The sequence below is a fragment of the Gracilinanus agilis genome, chromosome 2 (genome assembly GCF_016433145.1).
Source record: "Gracilinanus agilis isolate LMUSP501 chromosome 2, AgileGrace, whole genome shotgun sequence".
NCBI lineage: Eukaryota > Metazoa > Chordata > Mammalia > Didelphimorphia > Didelphidae > Gracilinanus > Gracilinanus agilis.
The window spans coordinates 446,383,004-446,405,853 of record NC_058131.1 but is presented as its reverse complement, the minus strand read 5'-3'; the positions used below and the strand labels follow the sequence as shown (position 1 = coordinate 446,405,853).

At 36.8% G+C, this 22,850-nt stretch overlaps 2 protein-coding genes across 2 annotated transcripts in view; both read right to left on the bottom strand.

The window, feature by feature from the left end:
• PSMA6 (proteasome 20S subunit alpha 6) overlaps window positions 1-1,197 on the bottom strand; it is a 44,946-nt gene extending 43,749 nt beyond the window's left edge. Inside the window, exon 1 of the mRNA XM_044664763.1 lies at window positions 1,140-1,197. Within this exon, the coding sequence (XP_044520698.1) occupies window positions 1,140-1,197 (58 nt within the window). The remainder of the gene's footprint in view (window positions 1-1,139) is intronic.
• Window positions 1,154-19,219, bottom strand: LOC123237687 (protein only RNase P catalytic subunit). Its single transcript, XM_044664764.1, has 6 exons — window positions 19,111-19,219; window positions 17,302-17,434; window positions 13,509-13,616; window positions 10,532-10,680; window positions 5,886-6,081; window positions 1,154-1,285 (listed from the first exon to the last, which is right to left on the bottom strand). Exons 1-6 carry the CDS (start codon window positions 19,143-19,145, stop codon window positions 1,154-1,156), a joined length of 753 nt encoding a protein of 250 aa, XP_044520699.1. The 5' UTR covers window positions 19,146-19,219.
• Between the last annotated feature and the right edge of the window lie 3,631 nt (window positions 19,220-22,850).

Sequence of the window (22,850 nt, the reverse complement as noted above, 5' to 3'; positions counted from 1 at the left end):
GAGAAAGAATTCTCAAATTTTAAGATAGCCTAGGTAAGATAAATTTTGCAAAGCCATGTTTCTTCTGCCATGGCTTTTCAACCTCTCCCCACCCAAGAACTCTGAGGGAACTCCAAACTCTCTAAGGAGCTGCTGCCCTGCTCCTGCCATTTTTGTGTTTTTGTTTTTTCTCTTTTTCCCATTTTCCCCAGCCACCCAGCTGCTTTCGTTTGAGTGGCTTTTCCAGGAGCTCTTGGCCAAAAGGGAAAAGCCACTTCTCTTGCCTATCCAAGCTTAAGGCTTCTGGCAGTGAACTCAAGTGCCAGAGGAAGATGCTTACCATCAAAGAATAATAAAACAAATAAAACACCACTACTTTGTAGATTTTCATCTATCGCAGGGATCTCTGGAACATAACTCCTGCGATAGGTGAAGGATTACTGTATAGTCTTCTTTCAATAGTCAACAGTACTTATCTAAACCCACAAACTATCATGATTTGTGAAGAAGAATTACTGGAAACTTTCCCAATAAGTTAAGTAAGGATGCGTCCTTTCTCTACCAACACAAAGTACAAGAAATTCCAGCTACAAGACAAGAGGAAGAAATGAAAGGAATAGGCAAAGAGGATAGGCAGTTATTCCTACTTGCAGATGACATAACTGTCTGTATAGAAAATACCAGCAAATCAATAATATGGTAATCAAAATAATTATAGCTTCAGTAAAATAGCAGTACAAAAAGTTAATTCATAGAAATCATCAGCATTAAATAATGGAAAACAAATTAATGTAGAAATATTCACTATTTATTGTTGGGCAACACTAATACAATAATCGTCAAATCTATAAAATCTTAAGGGCAATGACAGATGAACATATTAGGGGCATCCTTAATAAATATAAGAGAAGGGACGTCATAGGGGAAAATGTAACCTGAAATGATATCTCATTTAATTTTAAAACTGCTTATTAAAATTGTAAATTTGTCTGAATAAGCAGCAGTAATACAATGACTTCTCTATAACATGTATGGAGCTCTAGTCTTATCTATCCTCCTATATGAGAACCACTTTGTTCTACAGCATCTAAAATGGTAAACAGACATTTAGCGAAGGATCAGAAATCTAGAGCAGAAAGGGTACTTGGAGGCCAACTAACCCAGATTAGAAGCCTTAGTTTTGTTGTTGAAGACAAAGCCATTTAGTTGGTACTTCATAAGAATATCTTTCCACTATGTTTTCATCATATGGTATGTGCCATGAATCTCCTGTTGTTTGTACCACCGTGTCATAGATGAGAACAGGCTGTTGAATGAGAAACATAAGATTTATGTTAATTTTGACATAATATATAGGTAGTAACACTGCCCTTAAAGAATGACAGAACTGTCTTTTGAATTTCTAGTACATTCTTCATTGTTCTTTAAGTTCAGTGCCTGGCCCACAACCTTTTTCATCATTATAACTCTTGCTCTCAAAGCAGGAACTTCAAGATACATATGATAATCTTTCAAATACTCTAAATTCCAGCTCCTCAATCTACTCAATTCTTATGCCTATTCTTTCTCAAGCTACAGAAAAAGAGGCTATATCATTGATATCCACATCTCATAAAACCCACAACATACCCCAATTCTATGTGTATGATTTCCAAAATTCCATTTTCTCCACTTACATAAGCACAGGGTTTTCACTGTCTCGCACCTATACTACTGAAATAGTGGTTGATCTCCTTGTCTTAAGTCTCTCCCCAATCCAAACTATTCTTTACTCAGCTGCTAAACTGATTTTCCTAAAACACAGGTCAGATTTATCATTCCTACTGCCTTCCCCCACCCAACAACATCCAGTGGTTCCTTGTTAGTAGAATATAAATCTTTTCTGGTGTTTAAAAGTCTTTCATGACCTGGTTCTTTTCTATCTTTCCAGTCGTCTAATATCTTATTTCTCTCTAAGTACTCTGTAATATAATTTTACTGGCTTACTTGCAGTTGCTCACACATCTTTTGACTCTGTGCCATTTCATAGATTGTTCCCCATTCCTGGAATGCACTCCCTCCTCATCTCTATCTCTTAGCTTCTTCCAAGTTGTGGTTCAAATCTCACCTTCTATAAGAGATCTTCCTTCCCCTGTGTCCCTTCCCCCATTTAATACCTTTCTTTCACTCTATATTAATCTTGTATGTATATAGTAGTTTGCATACTGCTTCCCACATTAGAATGTGAACTCCTTGAGGGTAGGGCCTTTTTTCACCTTTTTCTGTATATTCTGGGCACAGCTTATTGGCTGGCACATAGCATTCAGTAAATACCTGCTGACTGACTGAGATAGAAGATACCATTTAGAGCAAGTAGACCTGTACAGAAATCTCCTCTAACAAAAGTAGCTTTTGCCTGAAGACCTAAAATGAGGGACAACTGACCACCTTTTCAAGGCAGCATATTCCATTTTTGCATAGAGTTCTATTAAAAAAAATTTTTTTAAAGTGTGAACTTCTTTTGAATTTGTCATATAAAAAGTTGAACACAAAAAATTATATATGAAGTCATGAATCTATTACATACTACTTACTTTTTGTATGTGTGTGTAGCTTAGGCTTTATTTTAGAAATAAAAGTCAAAATTTCTCCTACTTGAAAACAAAAAATGAACACAGTGTTACTTTAAAAACTGTCTTGTTGGGGGGCAGCTGGGTAGCTCAGTGGATTGAGAGCCAGGCCCAGAGACGGGAGGTCCTAGGTTCAAATCCGGCCTCAGACACTTCCTAGTTGTGTGACCCTGGGCAAGTCACTTGACCCCCATTGCCCACCCTTACCACTCTTCCACCAAGGAGCCAATACACAGAAGTTAAGGGTTTAAAAAAAAAACTGTCTTGCTTGTCTGTTTCTTTCTAACGTGTTAATAGGTCCTTCTCTTTTTCTTTTCTTGTTAGCTTCACTTTTCATCCATTCTAATACCCTCCAATTAAGAAGAAAAAAAGTCTAACCCAAATCTCTTGCAATAAATAAGTATAGTCAAACAGAAAAAAATCCACATTGTTGCCATGCCTCTAAATGTTTGTCTCCTTATGTACCATTAGTTTGCCACCTCATGTGGGTAACATGGAAGCATTATAGCTCCTCTGAAAACATTGTTGGGGATTGCTGTGAAAAGAGTTCTTAAATCTTTCTTCCAAAGTTGCTTTTTTTTTTTTTAAAGACTGTTGCCATGATATAAAAATATAAAATAAAATGCTCAATTCATTCTATGTCTTGCTTCCAAGGATTCCCCAAAATTATCTCTTTTCTCTATTATATTCCTTTCCATATGACTGAAGAACCATACAGTTATTCCCCAATTGAGGGATACTTGTTTAATTTTCAGCTCTTTTTATCTTTTTTTCCTTCCTTTTCATTCCCCCTTTGGAATTGGTTTGTTTTGATTATGACTAATCCCTTCTCTGTATTATCATGTTTCTATAATATATGTGTGTGTGTGTGTGTGTGTACGTGCCTATTTGATTTTTTCAAATTCCTGTGATCAGATGGAAGGGAGAACCCTTGAGAAAAGTGACCGCAGAGGGACTGAGTGATGTTAGAAAATTATCGAAGACCATGCCGCAAAGATTAAGTGACAATTATTTTGTTTGATGAAATAAAATGTTAACTTTACTTTAGCCTTGAGTTGTATAAAAGTGTTTTGTCATATAGTAAAATTTTCTTTGTTCAAGATTCTGATAAATCTCACTTCCTTTCTATATTAGTGTATTCAGGAGTATGTAGGTAAATGTTTTACTATCAGCTCTGACAGGGTTAGGGTGGGATGGGGAAGAGGGAAGAATACACAACATACTTTAAGTTCAATCTGCATTATTAACATTCTCTTAATCACTTTCTTAAGTCTAAACAATCAACAAAACAATAAATCAAGCCTCAAATGGTAGCATTTGCTAATTTCTGAAGTGTAAATGTTTTAAGTTTCTGAAATACAATGAAAATTTAATAATTGGTTCCCAAGTTGGTTTGAGCTGGCTCTAGCATACCCCAGTGTATTTCCTACTCATGCCTCCAGCCTTAGTTCCTCAACTGAGGTTTTGTGCCAGGGCCAGAAACTCTGTTTCCTATTAAACTTCTGGGTGAGATGGATGGTCTTGCTTGGTCTCATTCTGGGTTCTACCTCTGTGGATCTTTGAGGTTCAGAGTGCTATCTGAACCTCAGGATCTTCTATGACACCTTAGAAATACAAGGACCTAGATCTGGGGGCCCCCAATCTGAGCACTGGCTCATCTGCACTTCTCCCTGCTTCTCTTGGACTCTGTCTCTCTCAAACCTTTCTAACTTTATCCTGGGGCTTTCTTGGGTGAGGCTGATTTTGATATCTCCAAATATAGTTGAAGATTACATCTATCTCTTGCTAGTCTTATCTTGTGCTTGGATATTTTGCACCTATTTGCCTGAGTGGGGGCTACTTTTCTGATAGGCCTCTTTTTCTATTGCTCATGGGCTTGTGGTTGGCTTTTGGTGCAGTTCTGAAGTTCTGATTTAATCAATCAAGTGAAACTGCTCTCTCCAAAGTAACCAGTGATTTTTTCCCCCGTAAAAACTCTTACCTACTGTCTTAAAATCAATACTGTGTATTGGTTCCAAGGTAGAAGAGTGGTAAGGGCTAGTGACTTGCCTAGGGTCACACAGCTGGAAAGTGTCTGAGGCCAGATTTGAACCCAGGATCTCTAGACCTGGCTCTCAATCCACTGAGCCACCTAGCTGCACCCTCTAGTGATTTTTTAATTGCCAAATCAATGGTCTTTTCTCAGTCCTCATCCTTCTTGATCACTGTAGTCTTTGACAGTGTTTACTGTCTTCTTGATGATCTTTCTAGGTTTCTGTATCACTACTCTCTTCTGATTTGTCTCCTACCTAACTACTCCCACTCAGTCTCTTTTGCTGGATCTTCATTTCCTTCAGATCATGACAGATAACCATGGTAGTCTCCCAAGGCTCTGTCTTGGGCCCTATTTTCTTCTCCCTTTATATTATTTTGTTTGGTATCATCAGTTCCCATGCTTTCAATTGCCATCTACACTGATGGATCCCAGATCTTGGTTGCTCTCTTCTGGATATTCTCCAGCTTATTAATGCTATTTCTAAAATCTGAAATTCAAAACCAAATGAGAGATTCCAAATTTAGTTAAGCCATGGCCAAGTCTTATCTTTCTAGATCAGAACAAAATTAAAAAAAAATTTTAACCCTTATTTTTTTAGAATTGATACTAAGTATCAGTTCTAAGGCAGAAAAGTGAGAAGGACTAGTCAATTGGGGTTAAGTAACTTGCCTATGTTCACACAAAGAGTAAGTTTTTGAGGCCACATTTGAACCCAGGACCTCTTATCTCCAAGACTCGCTCTAGGCTCTAGTCCACTAAGCCATCTAGCTGCCCCTAGAATAACTTTAATGTAGCCCAAGATTACATTTTCTTTTTTTAATTTGCTAATGCACATCTGGCATAACTAAAGGAGAACTAATCAGAAGTCATAGAGGTATATATGGATTGAGCAAGGAAAAGAAGTGTGAAGAATCTTAAAAGAGTTTTGATTCTATAGTAAATAATAATTTATTCTAAGAAAATAACGAAAATAATAAAAGATGAAAAAAGACCTGTCTTAGAAGGTACATTTCATTAAGACATAGATTCTTTCAGTGGTATCAATGAATAATGAAAATTTTTAATTAGTTAAAAATAACCTGAGAAATTTCACTCAGAACAAAAATAAAACAATTACAACTCCATTCTGGAAGTGTGGAAGGGAGGGGAGGGAATCCTTGTCAAAACTTAAGTTTGGACTTTCTAAAATACTGTTTTCTAAGTCTTACATTCTTAACCATTATCCTACCCTGCTGATTCAGTACAGAGAGGTGAGAATATACCTGAAAGATGATCTTTTCCCCTGGGTAATAGTTGAGAAGCACAAGTTGATGTCCCTGCTGCCACTTAAAGAATAGATGACGAGTATTGTCATCAGGGAGACAGGCTTTGTGGTCTCGCAACAGATCTCTGGTGAGAAATCGGCAGTGGTTCCCTGAGTGGAGGGTGGCATATAACAGGAAGGCATCATCTTCTGAGCTAAATCAACCAAAAAGAGAGAAAGCTCTGAAGAATAGAGGCATTATAATAGAAGACATTTGTCTTCTTTATGCTTTATATTCCTTTACTGCTCATTAAGAAGTGTTCTAAATTTTTGAAACCAGGAACAAATAATCCTCATCACTCACATGCAGGTCTTTATAATATAAATAGTAATATTTCAAAGAAATTACAAAAGACTGATCTGACTTGTTGAAGGTCTATAATTTAGGGTTCTATTTATTCAGTTAAACTGTTTAAAATTGTTTAAAATCCTAACTTTCTGCTCCTAAAAGCTAATTTGGTACCAAAGGATATTTTTTCTATTCATAACTCTAAATGAAGCATTTCTTCCCTTCCAAACTCAAGTATTATGCACAATACTTTCTTTAGGAAACCCCAAATGGAAGACATCCTCAAGTTGAAATTTGCATTTTCACAGCAGTTTCTAGGGTGCAATTCAGATCAGAAACTTCCTATATTAGGAATGTTTCTCCTCTGTAGCTCCAGACACAGCTATGATTTTTTTCTGTTAATCTTGCCACTAATGTAAGCATACTCATTACATTTCTACACATTTGGTAGGAATGTTGGCAACTAGCTGGGTCCTGAACAATTCTGATTACAAAATGTGATAAAATCATACTAAGCTAATCTATTTTAAATATCCATATTACCAAAAGAAGAAAAGGAAAAAAAAAATAAGACTTTCTCTAGAATAAAAAACTGTCAAGGGGCTCCCATTTTCTCTCTTTTAGAATTTCATCAGCATCCATAAGTTCAATTATCAGCTTTATGAAAATGAGTCCCAAAATTATATATCTAGCTCTAGTTTCTCGTAGACTATAGTCTTTTATCAACAACTGATTATTTGATATCTCCACAGGTTTCTCAAACTTTCACATGTCCAAAATGGAACTAATTATTTTCCCCTCTAAACCTATCCTTCCTCCAAACTTTGCTATTTTTCTCTGGGGTGCCACAAAATTTTAGTCAAGATTTTCTTATATTTCCATCTTCAAAGTCATTCTTGATTCTTCCCTCTCCCTCAACTCCCATAACCAAGAAACTGTCAAATATTATCTGTATTGTCCTTGTTTACCTGCCTCCTACCATCATCCTGCCTACCCAGTTGCTAACTGCTGTTTAACATACAATCATTTTTTGAGCAAGTCCCCTTCTTTAACTTACATGCCTTAATTTAAAAGCCACCTTTTGCCTAGATTAATGCAAAAGCTTCTTAACTGGTTTCCTTTTGTGTGAATTAAATATCTAGGGGACCTCCAACTCAGTCCAATTCCAGAAAGACTCAACATAGGAATCACAGAATCACATATTTGGGCTGCCAGAAGGACTGGAGAAAGTCCCAGTAGGCCTATTGAAGGATCTCAGGGAGGGGTTTAGGAAAGTTTTGAAAAGCTATCTTGGAAAGCTAGCAAGCTCTCTTGGATTCTGTCCCTCTATTAGGTCCTGGTTTCTGCCGGCTTGGCAGCTCTTACCTTGCAATCTCTGGTAAGTGGTGTGGAAGGGACAGGCCTGGGTGGGAATCTGGGATCGGATCTTACTTTAAATTAGAAAGACTGGAAACCTTATTTCTCTCTTTCTCTTTACTAATAAATACTTATAAATTTAGCATAAAGTCTTCAAAATTAATTTTTATCCATAACACCTTTCTTTGGTAGAATAACACTTTGATTCATTTTTCCATACTCCTACCAAAGTGATTTTTCTAAAGGGCAGATCTGACTATGTTACATATTGTCTACCCTAGCCCTGTCCCACAATAAACTCTAGTGGTTCTTTACTGCCTTTAGAACTGGTCAACAGACACTTATTAAAGATCTACTATATGTGAGGCATCATGCTAAGCAAAGGCAAAAGACTGTTCCTATCCTCGGGATGCTCACAATCTAATAGAGGAGGCAAGTAAACAAATATGTACAAATAAGCTATATGCAGAATAAATAGGAAATAGTTAATAGAGGGAGGGTGCCAGAATTAAGAAAACTTGGGAATGACTTCCTAAAAAAGGTGAGATTTTAGATGGCATTTTTGAAGGAAGCTACAGAAGCAGGGGGCAGAAACAGAGAACTCTTGAGGCATATGGCCAGAGAAAATGTTCAGAGTTGAGAAATGAAGTATCTAGTTTGAGGAATAGTCAAGAGACCAGTGTCACTGGATTGAAGAATACCTGGCAGTGTGTAAGGTACAAGACTAGAAAAGTAGGGTGGGAGAGAGTTAGGTTATCAAGGATTTTGCACACCAAAAAAGATTTTATATTTTCTCCTAGAGAAGACAGAGTGGCTGGAGTTTAAGTAGGAGGGTGACATTATTTAATCTGTGCTTTAAGAAAATCACTTTGGCAACCGGAATGGAGGATGTAATGGGAGTAGGGGAAAACTTATGGCAGAATCAATAAACTACTCTTTTTGGTATAGTCTTTTGCCTTTTTTTGCCTTCCTAGATCTTAGCACAGTGCCTAATACATAGTAGGTGCTTAATAAATGTTTATTTATTATTGATGGATTAGACCTATCCTATATTTCTCATTTTATTACATATTATTTTGTAAGTGTCCTATAACTCAGTCATATCGGCCTTCTTGCTATTACCCATGATCCTGTTTATACTTTTGCACTGTCTCTTATAACTGGAATGCTCTTTGTTCTCATCTTTGCCTTTTGGAATCCTTCAAGATTCCGTTCAAATCTTTGCCTTTTGGAATCCTTAAAGAATCCTTCTGAATGATGACTTTCCTGGTTCCCTTCAGTTGCTAATGCTTTCCCTTCTAATGTTACCCTGTACACTGTATGTGTTCTGTGTATACTTATATTTGTATGCTGTCTCCTCTGTTAGAATATAAGTTTTTTGAAGGCAGGAACCTGTTTTGCTTTTGTTCACAGCATAGTGCCTGGCACATGATAAGTGCTTAGTACATGATTGCTGTTCAACTGATTTTACCTCCCCATATCTGTTACTTTCTCAGTGTCACATGACCACAACTCATATTTTTCAATAGCCCCACAATTGGATTTCAGGTTTCTGATCTATTTTCTCTTCAATTTTTATCCTCCATTTAACTACTAGAATAATCTTCTTAGGGCACAAGTCTCTGACCATGTGACTTCTTTGTTTAAGAACTTTCAGAGATTCCCTATTTCTAATAGCATCAAATATAAACTCCGGAGTTTGGAATTTAAAGCCATTTAGAATCTAGTTTCAGTCTGTTTTTCCCAGTCTGTGCATTATTCTCCTTCATTTACAATATGTTCTAGCCAATCTGAAATACTAGTTATTTTCCAAATGGGAATTCTACTTTCTGCCTCTGTGACTTTGAAGAGCCTCTCCTCCATGCCTAGAATGTCCTTTACCACTTAGAAGTCCAAGCTCTCTTCAAAGTTGAGAACATAGGCTATTTCCTCTAGGAAGCCTTTCCCCATTCTACAAGTGTTCTCCCACCTCAGATTATTGTATGTGTGTTTATATGTACATGTGTATATCCCCCATCCCTGATGTTTACATGTTGTATGTCTTCCTGGGTGAGAGGAATTGTTTTTTGCTTTGCCTTTATGTTCCTAGTACCAAGTACAGTGCATCGCATATGGTAATTGTATATATAATCAATGTTTATTGAACTGAATTGGAAATCAGAAATAACTGAAAAATGGAATATAAGTTAAATACAATAAGTGAATTTTAACTTTAGTCAGCAATAAACATATAGCCCATATAATCCAATGAAATCCATTTCCAATTAGTTTTCCTCTTGATAACACTCTGAATTTATGTTATCATTTCCATCACATGTAAACATCTGAAAGATGCTTAATCTTAAAGAAGACTGAGTTGCTTGTCTGATATATGGAGCACCAGGTGAATTCAGGTACCTAAATTAAAGGCTTCAGAACTAAAAGGAATCTTAGAAACAATTTAGTCAAGAACCCTCTAATTTTGAGGACAAGGAAATTTGAGGCAACTCAGTCTTCTTTAGGAATCTTTCAAATGCTGACAAATGTGATGGTAAACTCCATGTGGTATTAAGCTTGGATATGTATTCTTGCTTGAAATGATTTATGACCTTTTAGTTATTGCACAACTAACAAAATGTTTGCTTTCCCAGTGATGGAATATTGTAACAAAACATTACTGGTATCTACTCATCCACAAACTAGCAGTATTTGCCTGTTGCCCTAGACCTTTTAGAGATGGAGTGCCACCCCCACTCCCCAGACTGAGTGCTGCCCCCTGCCCCCACATCTCCTTCCCCACCCCCACACCTCGGATAGGGGAGGGAGGAAGCGCTCTCATTGGGCTGCTGGTAAGGAATGTCCTCAGGCACATGGAGAGGGGGAGCTCCACCCTGAGTCCCTCTGGCTTTCTAGTAATGAACTCTAGTGGAGGAAGGCAGGCATGCCCATAGAGGTTTGCCACCACTGCTCTAGATACTCACACATTGTCAGCAAAGAAGCAGTAGGCCATGTTCTGAACAGCTGCCATTTCACTCTTTTGCCACCTGGAACTTCCATTTAGCATGTGCTTACGACCTAGGACAAGTACTTGGAGGTTCTCCTTTGCTAACTGAGAGACTACATCAAGAAGCTGAAAGGTACAAAGTTGATATGGAGGAAAGTCACAGGAAGAATCTTTATGGTGAGGAGCATTTCTTGTGACTGAGTAGCTCCTTGCATAAGACATTTCATTCTCAATTCTGGGTATTCCAACTGGTTGCTCCCAGACCTGGAATTCTCTCACTCATTTCTGCCTCTTATTTTTCCTGGCTTCCTTCAAATCTAAGAAAAAAATTAAACCTTATACAAGAAGCCTTTTATGATCCTCCCTTAGTACTAGTGCTGTCCTCTAAGATTATCTAATTTAACTGGGGGAAGTGGGGTATGGGACTTGTACAGGATAAGAAGGGCCACCACTTTTTCAGATGCTACAGGAAAAGAGGAAGGAGAACATTTTATCACTAAGAGGTTTTTTTAAAAAACACCCTTACCTTCTGTCTTAGAATTGATACTAAGTATCTGTTCCAAGGCAGAAGAGCAGTAACAGCTAGGCAACTGGGTTTAAGTGACTTGCCCAGGGAGACACAATGGGGAACTCTCTGAGGCCATATTTGAACCCAGGTATTCCTGACTCCAGGCCTGACTCTCTATCCCCTAAGCCACCTACACAAGAGGTTTTGAGATGAAGAGAAAAGAGGGAGTGTAGAGAAAAGAGGGAGTGTTAATATTTATAGTCACAATTTCCCCACTAAGTAAGAAGCAAGGCTCTAGTTGAGAGTCAAGAAGGAAGGAATTTGGGGGGGATTGAAGAAGAAAGAGAAGATTTAGAATAGCTGCTATGAGCAGTGAGCTATAAAATCATTTGGGGAGGAATAAAAAGACTAACTTGCTGTAGTAAAAGCCCAGTCAGCATGGTTGTGATAATTACTACAGTTTCATTTAAAGGATGAATAGCAGCAAAGGAAGTTGATCATGGGAGTAATCCAGGTTTGAGGTCTGACAAAATAAGAGCAGTGAGGGGTCAAGGGATATATGGGAGTCAATAACAGAGGGCACTGTAGAGTTGAAATGGCTAACATGCTGAAGTTGGAAGGTGAAGGGAACAAGCACTGACTAAGTGCCTACTATGTCAGGTACTGTGCAAAGGGCTGTACGAATATTACCTCACTTGATCCTCACAAAAACCCTGTGAGGCAGATGAAATTACTGAGTTGGAGAAGGAGAAAATTGAAATTGGAATAGGAGCAGAAGCCTGATAAAGTATTGAGGGGTTGAAGGAATGGATGGGATGAAAATACAAGCAGAAACACAAGTCTTCTCCTCAGGGAATTTACATTCTAATAACACATAAGAGGAAGCTAAAAAATGGAGAGAGGATAGCAGCTATCTGTGCCCCCTTTCTAAAGACTTGGAAGGCACAGTTAACAGCAATATTGTGGAACTGATGGCTTAGCCACTCTCAGCAATACAATGATCCAGGACAATTCTGAGGGACTTATGACAAAGAATGCTATCTACCTCCAGGGAAAGAACTATTAGAATAGGAATGCAGATGAAAAACATGATTTTTCACTTATACATTTGGTTACATGTTATAGAGTTTTGGTTTTATAAGATTAGTCACTTAGAAAAATGAATGATATGTAAATATGTTTTGCATGATAATACATTTATAACCCAGATTGAATTGCTTGCCAGCTATGGGAGGGGGGAGGAAGACAATTTGGATCATATAACTTTGGAAAACTTATATGGAAATTTATTATGTGTAATTTGTAAAAAAAAAAATAAAGACTTAGAAGTGTCAAGACCTTTGGTCTCTAAATCTCTATAATGTCTACAACAATCATTCAGGGGAATAATTTATGTGGAGAAGGGGCCATCCATTCATCTACATCAACTACCAATGGATTGCCAATGCTATAGCGAGCCAACCTAGATGAAAATCCTAAGGGAGAGACAAGATAATGCATGTAATCAAATGACCATCTCAGTTACCAACTCCTCTTAGACTAGGTTAGAGAAAGTCCAGGACCATGGGCCTAAAGGCTCTGAGAATAGAAGTGCTCCTCCTAGACCAGTGACTCTCTGCTTCTAGTCATGCCTCCCTAGCCAAACTCCAGGAAATTAATTCTTGTAGAGATTTGACTTGGCAACTGCTTCTACTGCTATTGCAGGTATAGCACTGAAGACCTGAAAAAAGAAATTTGTGCCATCAAAGTTCTTGGCATTGTCAAAGAGCTCAACATCAGAAATAGGTATGGTTTTATGACTAGGAATAACAATAAAGATGAATTACCATCTCCTTTTACTGCTGTGAGGTCCATAGTCCCTTTTCATGAGATTTGCAGCTGAAACCTCCTAAGTTTGTTGTCTTTCCCCACTAGAATGTGAGTTCCTTGGAAGAAGGTACTATCTTGCTTTCTATTTATATTACTAGCACCTAGCCTTATGCTTTGTTGAGAGTTAAGTGCTTAACAAAGATTTTTTCATTCATTCATTCATGAATTATGCTTGGCTCATAATTCCCACAGGATTCTCTGAAACTTAATGGCATATAGAAACTACAAGACCAAGGTATATTTTGGCATTGGCTGAGACCCCAAAATATGCCTATGGTGAATTCTGGCCATCCTATGAATATTGTAAAATATCAATAATTACTTTTCTGTAGCTCCTATAATTTATTCACTATACTGATGAAAAGAATATTATATAACCTGCATGAGCTGTTTGGTTATTGTGCCACAGAGAAACATTTTTTAAGGAAGCTAAAATGTGGCATTGTGGATAAGAGTTGTGGAAATCCTAGAAGAAATGACAGTATTAAAGTATGAGAAACATCTATAAAATTACATCGCAGGTTACAATATAAAAGCAATTCTACATATATGAAATAAAAGAAAAAACTTTACTCACAGTTTGAGATTCACGAACTTTAGGAAACATTTTGGTAACATTGAGTCCATCAATCACAATATCAAAAGGAGGGCAACTTTTAATAAAGTTTTTAAACCTGTTAATTTCCTAAAAATTAGACAGTTATTGTATTAACAAGAACTTAACTGTATTCTTATTAAATATGCTAAGTAATTTCTCATCATTATTTTTGTGATTAAAAATTTAAAAAATTTTTTTTAACTTCTGTCTTCTAATGCAGAAGAGCATTAAGGCTTACGTAAATGGGGCTGGGTGATTTACCCAGGGTAGAACACCACCAGGATGTACCTGAGGCCAAATGTGAACCCAGTTTCCCCCAGACTCCAGACCTGGTATTTTATCTATTGTGCTAACTAGCTGCCCAGATTAAAAAAAAAGTTTTAAACAAAACACATTCAACTAATGTATATACTATACACACACCTTCTCACAGGGAGGATAAAAGAGTACAATGGCTGTAATTTCTTTTCTTTCTTTTTTTTTTTAACAATGGCTGTACTGACATCCATAGAGTAAACCTGCCCTAGACTATCAAGCTGATGTTCCACGTAAGATATATCCATCAGATTCAACAAATCTATCCTGTATTCCAAGGTCACCTCAGTGGTGCAGCCAAATTTGGAAACCAGTACTCTATTAAATAATTCTGAATATTCTTTGAGGGTAACACTTAACCACTTGTTGGAATTTGTTTACTAATTTGATGTCTTCACTAGTCTTTTATATTAATTAGGTTGACTTGTGAGAATTGTCTAAGATCATAATTATTACTGCCTGCTTCTCTGACTTTAGATAAAGCATAATAGATTTTGCCTCCTTATTTTAACTCTGTGAATCATTATGTTTCAGTTTTTTTGGGGGTAAAAAATATAGTTGAATTATGCTTTTTAATCCATTGTGATAATGTCTTTCATTTTATGGTTGAGTTCATTCCACTGATATTCACAGTAATTATATAGGGAGCTGTTCTTTCCATCATCTCTTACATTTTCTCCCTTTGTTTCCCATTCCCTCTTTATAAAGAAAAGAGAAAAGTAGTAAAATTTGCTTCTGCTCCCCAACCTTCTTCTCTATCTCTTGCCCTGAATCCAGTAACAGTTTTTTATCCTTTCTTTCATTTTTTAAAAATCTTTCATTGAGATTCACTCTCCGTAATTGGAGTTTGTTTCGCTAAGGTCTAATCTCTCCCTTAATCTACTCTCCCTTAAGTTTCCCCTTCTCCCTTTTCTCCTTCCCTTCTTATTTTCCTGTCAAATGAACCGTATTTCTGTACCCATTTCTCGGTGTTTATGTATTCTTATGTATTGTTCAGATGAGAGCTTCAAGGGGTCAACCACTGCTCCAATGCCTTCATTGTTTGTATAGTTTTCTACTTGCACACAGTGATTTTGTGAGATAATTTGTTCCTTTCCCTTTCCTCCTCATAGTGTTTTACTTTCCATTTTCCTTTAAAGATTATCAAAACAAAAACCACTCCTAGGTCCCCTATCTTATTACACTCCTTATAAGTACCTTCATTATAAGAGTTCCAAAGTGACACATTTAGCATCTCCCTTATTAGAATACAAAGTGTATTCTTGTTGAGTCCCTTATGACTGTTCTCATGTTTATATTTTAGTTTCTCTTAACTCCTAGGTTTGTATTTCATACTTTCTACTCAGCTCCAGACTTTTCATCAGGAATGCTTGGAAACCCTCCATTTTGTTAAAGGCTCATCCTTATCCCTTCTTCTTTCCTCCTAGGATTATACTTATTTTTTCTAGGTAATTTATTGGCTATAAGACTTGTTCTTTTGCCTTCTGAAATATTATATTGCATTCTAACCCTTTTCTGCATTAGAGTGGTGCAATCTTGTGGCTCCTTTGTCTTTGAATTGCCTCTTTATGACTGCTTTCAGTATTTTGATTATGGGAATAATTTTGGGGGGAGTTTTCATGTTTCTTTCAAAAGGTTATCAGAAGATTCTCTTTAATTTTTTTCTTTGGTTCTAGGAGGTTCAGGCAGTTTTCTTTTATGATTTCTTGAAATGAGATGTCTAGGCTCTTTTTTTCTTTTAAATTTATGGCTTTTAGGTAGTCCAATGACTCAAAGGGGCTAACCTCTATGCCCTTATGCTGGAAAAGTTTGGGCTTAAGCTTATGTCCTCTTGGGTTCTTCTGATGCTTTCTAGGGAGTATTATGTTGTTCTAGAATCTTGGGGATGGCTCAGATTGGGGATCTGTAAGCTCTCAGTGTGATTAATATAGTTTGAGCTCTGAAAATTTCTGAATGTGGTTTGGACCCCGAGTAAGATACCAGGGGGTCTCACTTGTGTTTAGAGTTCCAGGATACCTAATTCTTGACACAAAAATCTGTTAATACTATATTCTCTCCTAAAATGGTGGCATGAAACAACAGATGTTTGGTCTTTGAAGTCAGGAACATTTGGGTACAAAGATCTCCCTCTGAAACATATTAGCTCTGTGACCAGGGTGAAGTCATTCAATTTCTTAGTGCCTCATGAAACTCTCTGAGACCAAAAGTTGCCAACCTGCATTAATGAAGGGACTTTCCACATGGGAAACTCCCCACACATGTCCAGACCAAAAAAAAATTATAAGACACTACAATTTTTAAAGATCAAAATTATGTATAACTCAAAGGGCAACAGAGTTGAATAACAGGGAGACAAGCTATCAGATGTTATTAACAATGACATGTAAGAAGTGTAGTAGGGGGCATCTGGGTAGCTCAGTGGATTGAGAGTCAGGCCTAGAGACGAGAGGTCGTAGGTTCAAATCTGGCCTCAGACACTTCCTAGGTGTGTGACCCTGGGCAAGTCACTTGACCCCCATTGTCCACCCTTACCACTCTTCCACCTAGGAGCCAACACACAGAAGTTAAGGGTTTAAAAAAAAAGTGTAGTAAAACATATCACTGAATAAATATATGTGATCATAAATAGAGATGGTCATATAGAAAGAGTGAGAAATAACAGCCTAAGCATTATACTAATACCCACAAAATGTTAGAAGGCCTAATTTTTAAATACTTTGGTAGACAGGCAGGCCAGGTAGTACAATGGATGGAATGCTGGGCCTAGAGTCAAGAAGATCTAAGTTCAAATCTGTCCTTAGATACTAAGTTGTGTGACTTGGGCAAGCTACTTATCTTTGCCTCACTTTTCTCAACTGCAAAATAAAGAGAATAACAGCACCTACTTCCCAGGATTGTTGTGAGGATCAAATGAGACAAACAGTAAAGCACTTAGTATAGTTCCTGGCACATAATTAAGAACTTTATAAATGTTAGTTACTATTATTTTTATTGGAAAGAAGTGTAGGAAGCCATTCGCTATGGTTAATAAAACAAAATCTTTTCCCTTTCAAATTCTCACTTTAAATTTAGAAAAAAGTCAATTAGTAAGCCCAAGTTCTTTCTCTTCACAAATAAAAAAAAGAATATTTCTCTTTTAACTTCATCTCCAAGGACCAATTTAAAGTCATGAAAGCAATACAGACTTTAAAACATTAACCTGACCTATTTTTAACATGAACAAAATCTGCTTTAAAATGGCATCTTTAGATTTCCTAATTTCAATAACTGAAAGACAATGATTATTAAAAAGATGATATGATACATTTTTCTAAAAACATTCAAGACAAGAACAGAAAGCTATCTTTCCACTAAAAATATACTTGTGCCCATAGGTAGGAGGACTAAAATAGGCAACTGTTATCTTTCACCAGTTTATGTAACTAACTCTTTTAAAAAAGCAACTGAATTGGCTCACTTTGGGCGTTGTTTTCCTGTATTGGTCACCTCCAACAAGGACATCCTTCAGGACTCTCTGCTTAAGAAGTTCATATTCTTCTGAGTTCAAGTGAATAGACTCTAACATTCTGCCACAAGCTAAACATTTTCCACTGCAATAAAATTTTTATTTTGTTAGTATAATAATTCCACAAAAGGAGAAAAATAACAAAATATTCTACAATATTATGCAAATCAATGTGACCACGTTAGCTACCAGATTAGGTATTTGAAGCCATCCATAACAGGCAAACAGCATACACATAATTGTTTTCTTTTGAAATGATTACTGGAACTTGCAACTAGTGGAAAATTACAACTAAATCCTCAGAAAAAAACCACATAATTTCAGAGTTGCACATTTGAAGTTATTTCAAATTACAAAGCTGGTTTATGCATTACTCTATTTCTAAATGTTGAATGTTATTTTAACATATCATACAAACCTCAGTGAATTCCTAAATTAATCTTTGAAAAAAGTTAAAAGAATTTTAAGTAGAAGGAACTAACTAGTGAAATTAATCATAACATAACCTTATACTTTGGTACTCTTCCACTTGACAAATGATAGGGCAGATGTTTACTTTCAAAATTGATACTGAGGGGCAGCTAGGTGGCATAGTAGATAGAACCAGGCCTAGACATCCTGGGTTAAAATCCAGAATCAAGACACTTCTTGCTGTATGACCCTGGACAAGCCACTTAACTCCAATTACCTAGTCCCTAACCACTCTTTTGCCTTGGAACCAATACTTAGTATTGATTCTAAGACTGAAGGTAAGGGGTAAAAAAAAAAAATCAGTACTGACATAGTCCAATGTTTTTGGGATCCTTTTTGTTGCTATTTAGGGCTGTTTTCATTTAGTATGTAGTAGTAATTGTATATACTGTTCTTTTAGATCTGCCTGGTTTACTCTATCATTTTTCATAAGTCTTCCCATATTTATCTGAATTCTACATATTCATTGTTCCTTAATGATGAATTTCTTTGGGAACTCCGTAGTCACTAAGCACAGTTTCTTTTTTTTTTCCCCCCTTTGCTTTACAAAATACAGTGTTGAAGGGGATAGCTGAGTAGCTTCAGAGGATTGAAAGCCAGGCCTAGAAATGGGAGGTCTTAGGTTCAAATCTGGCCTCAGACCCTTAATAGCTGTGTTTGCATAGCTCTTACCACTTTTCTGCCTTGAAGCCAATACATAGTATTGATTCTAAGGTGGAAGGTAAGGGTTTAAAAAAATACAGTGTTAATATGAACGTTTTCCTGTTTTTCAATAACCTCCTTAGGACATAAAATCAGTATCAGGATGGTTAGATTAGAGGGCATGAACAATTTCATAACTCTGCTTAGTGATTTCAAATTGTTTTCCAATTTAGCTAGTTTAACACACAGCTTCATTAGTAGGTAATGTGCATTTTGGAATGACTAAACCCTAGGAGACTACATCTCCCAAGACTCTCTACCTTAGCTTCCTCAGACATATCCCACCACTTCCTTTGTGGGAGTTTTCTGAAAAGGTATAAAAAAAGATGAGAGGTTTTGAGCGCCTTTTTCCTGCAACAGAAGAGAGAGCTTTTTTCTCCTGAGAGCCTTTTGCCCCAGAGAGCATTGGTCCCAACATAGCTGCTGTAGATCTAACTTTTGCTTTCCCAAACCTTTCTTTCCTAAACCCTAAATAAACTCAGCTAAATATCCCTAGAGTCTAGCCTGATTTTGTTCTGCCCTGAAGCCCACCTCTTAAAGAGCTCTGGTTAATTTCCCTACAGGATTTGGGGGGACCCGGCTACCTACCTTCCTCCCATCCTTCCTTTTTTTATCCACAACATTCACCAGCATATACTTGTTTTCTGAAAAGTTTCTTCATTTACCCTGTTTCCTAATATAATGAGTGAGAGACAGTTTCAGAGTTAACATTTACATTTATGTATTTATATACATTGATAACTTTTAGGTTTACCAATAGTTTATAATTTTTAGTTTAGTTTATGTCCCAGATCTGCTAATTTTTATTTTACCATCTTGGATAAGAGAACTTACTTCTTTAGGATCAGATCTTCTCCTCAACTAAAAATAAAGGAGTGTTGAGTGGGAAAGCAGGGAAAGCAGGAAGTGTCAGGCAGAGGCAGGGAGAGAATTCCAGAACTCTGGAGTCAGTGACTCTCTGAGGAGACAGTTAAGTTGCTGGACTTGCTCTCTAGAAATCTTGTCTGTGGATTTATCTTTCACTTGTCAGGAAGAGGTTGAATTTGGGTTAAGCTACACAGTTGGACTGCACTAGTAAGATCCTTACTCCCCTTACTTTTGGTTTAATACCTGCTGCTGTGCTTCAACTGGACTCCTGCCAGACCCTGAGGACAAGAGTTGTGAGATCTCCCTGCTGATCCACTGGACCTGTATACCTTCCAGTTTTCCCTATTCTTAATTACTACAAAAGTGGAGGGGTGGGTGTTCTGGTTAGGACATAATACAGATAGCTGGGGATTTTGAGGTAGAGATCAGACAACTATTGGAAACCTGTTGGATCTTGGTGGGAGGAATTTAGTTTAACCCCACTTAGGTCATCCCATTCCCTTCCCTTCCCTATCCCAGTTTATAATAAACCTTGTTTAACAACTTAGTGTTAATTGGCCAGTTTCTCTGAATCCTTCCCAAATCTAAAGAACTTCTGAAAACTGGCCCAAAGGACTATTACATCAAGAACCTAGAAAACCACCTAAACCCCTCTAACCATTATACAACCTACTAATATTTATTATTTACCTATTTCAGTGGTCAGACTATATCAACTCTAAGGTTCCTCATAGTTCTAATCATGTCTCTGTTCATATCATGTGTCCACATAAGATATCAAATAGAAAATAACTGTTAATCTTATAGACTTGTAGAGATTTTGATATAAAATTTTATTAAAGAAATTTTCTGCCAGTATTTTCTCAGATGATAACTTCTTACAGATTTCTGACAGATTTTTTAAAACAATAAAACAAGTCTTTTATAAAATTCTCCCATAAAGCATGTCTAACTCATCTGCTATCCATACTTGCTAGAGCTATAACCTTCCATTCTCCTATAAATTTTTAATTGTAAATTTTTTATTTTTACTTAGTGTGTGGGATGAAATTGTGCATTATTTCCCAATATACATTGATTAATATTAGTAATCATAGATTGGCAACTTTCTATAGAAAAATAGTGAAGTTAGATGCCCTCCACTAGGAGATATCAATCTCTCCTTTTGAAGAGTAGAAGAAACCCCCTCCCCAAGCAGCTTCATATATATATATTTACAAATATATAATATTTTATATTTATAAATTTATATTATTATTTCACTATATTAAAATTAGTTTTATTATAGTAAAATTATAAATATATAAATACATAAAGACATATTTACATATATATAATATATTTATAAATATATTAATATAGGTCTATGATATTCTTTTCAAGTGTGGCTAAAGAGCACCCCCCTTCACTACCATGGGAAGAAGTTTAGGGGTGACGTAAGTACTATGAGAGAAATCTCAAAACTTACAAGTTATAATCTTAAATACATGTCCTAAGCGATGTTATAACCCGAAATATGTTTCAAAGAGTGTTTCAGCCTCAATTGTTGCAATCTGATAAATCCATGGACAGGCCTAAAAACCTGACTCAACTAAAAATTGCAAATTTAAGGAATATTCCTATACACTTGGAAACACTCAGAAGCGTTGGGAAAAATTAAAGAGGATAGAAGAAGGAGAGAAGAATAAGATATAGATGATGGGAAAGTGGAGATAGCATTGTCTTGGATCCCTATAAAATCTGAGTAAACCTAGGCATCTGGGCCCACTACTGAGACCTTAGACTGTGGAGCCTCTCTCTCTCTCTCTCCTCCACTCCCTACCCCTTGTGAGGATACTGCCTATGCCCAGGTACTATTGTCTTACCCTTGGCCCTGCTCCCCTACCGTGAAGATGCTGTCTAGGCCTAAGCAGTGTTCTCTATGACTCGTGCGCCCCAGCCTCTGAATAAAGCCATGTGAATTCTGCCAGCATCAAATCTCCTGTCCACTCATTAGAGTGTTTCATGGGGGAATGAGCCCCCCCCCCCCAGAATTTCACTCCACACACCCAGTATTCATTTGGATTTTATAACAGAATGTGGTATATGACGCTGATCAAAACATATTTTATACCAGGCTTAGATAGTTTTTCTTTAGTGCTACGTTTAAAGTTTTATGAAGTTGATGAATGAAAAAGCATTTATTAGGTACTTAAATGCCAAGCACTGACAATACAAACCTAAATAATAAAATTTAATTAAAAAAAAAACCACCAACATCTATAGAAGAGTACTTGCCAGGAAGGAATGTTTAGAATAGGAAGTCAATGGGAATAGTTATAGGAGTCAAAGGAAAATTAATTCACATTTTCAGGAATGGAAGTGTAGATTTTACTAATGTTCTGAGAGTTAGAGTAGAAGAGGAAAGGCAACAAGAGATAATCATACAAGAATGGAAACCTGGCATGGAGATAGCAAGAAAGTGGGGCTACAGGTTCTTAAGTCTTTGAAAATTGTTTTTATTTATAATATTCTCACTGTATAAATTGCTTTCCTAGCTCTATACTTTCCCCCTGCATCAATTCATATATATTCCCCAGGTTTTTTTAAATTTAAATTTTGAATATTTTCCCGCAGTTACAAGTTTCATGTTCTTTTCCTCTCCCCCAACCCCCCCCCATAGCCGACATACAATTCCATTGGGTTTTACATGTATCATTGATTAATTACATGTTATTGATAGTTGGACTAGAGTTATCATTTAATGTCTATATCCTCAACCATGCCCACATCAACCCATGTATTCAAGCAGTTGTTTTTCTTCTGTGTTTCCACTCCTGCAGTTCTTCCTCTGAATGTGGGTAGCATTCTTTTCCATAAATCCCTCAGAATTGTCCTGGGTCATTGCATTGCTGCCAGTACAGAAGTCCATTACATTCGATTTTACCACAGTGTATCAGTCTCTGTGTACAATGTTCTCCTGGATCTGCTCCTTTCACTCTGCATCAATTCCTGGAGGTCATTCCAGTTCACATGGAATTCCTCCAGTTCATTATTCTTTTGAGCACAATAGTATTCCATCACCAACAGATACTACAATTTGTTCAGCCATTCCCCAATCGAAGGACATTCCCTCATTTTTCAATTTTTTGCCACCACAAAGAGTGTGGTTACAAATATTTTTGTACAAGTCTTTTTCCTTATTATCTCTTTGGGGTATAAACCAAGCAGTGCTATTGATGGATCAAAAGGCAGATAGTCTTTTAAAGCCCTTTGGGCATAGTTAAAAAATGATTGGATCAATTTACAACTCCACCAGCAATGCCTTAATGTCCCAATTTTGCCACATCCCTCCAACATTCACCACTTTCCTTTGCTGTCATTTTAGCTAATCTGCTAGGTACGAGGTGGTACCTCAGAATTGTTTTGATTCCCCAGGTTTTTCTGAGTCAAGTCTATTTTACTTTTTGCAAGTGCACAAT

Excerpts from the sequence above, each read along its gene's own strand:
- LOC123237687 (XM_044664764.1), bottom strand. The coding sequence starts at position 19,145 with ATGTTGTGGATAAAAAAAGGAAGGATGGGAGGAAG. Across the intron at positions 17,435-19,110 it reads AAAGGAAGGATGGGAGGAAG|TGGAAAATGTTTAGCTTGTG; the intron begins GTAGGTAGCCGG and ends ATTTTATTGCAG. Across the intron at positions 13,617-17,301 it reads ACAGGAAAACAACGCCCAAA|GAAATTAACAGGTTTAAAAA; the intron begins GTGAGCCAATTC and ends TCTAATTTTTAG.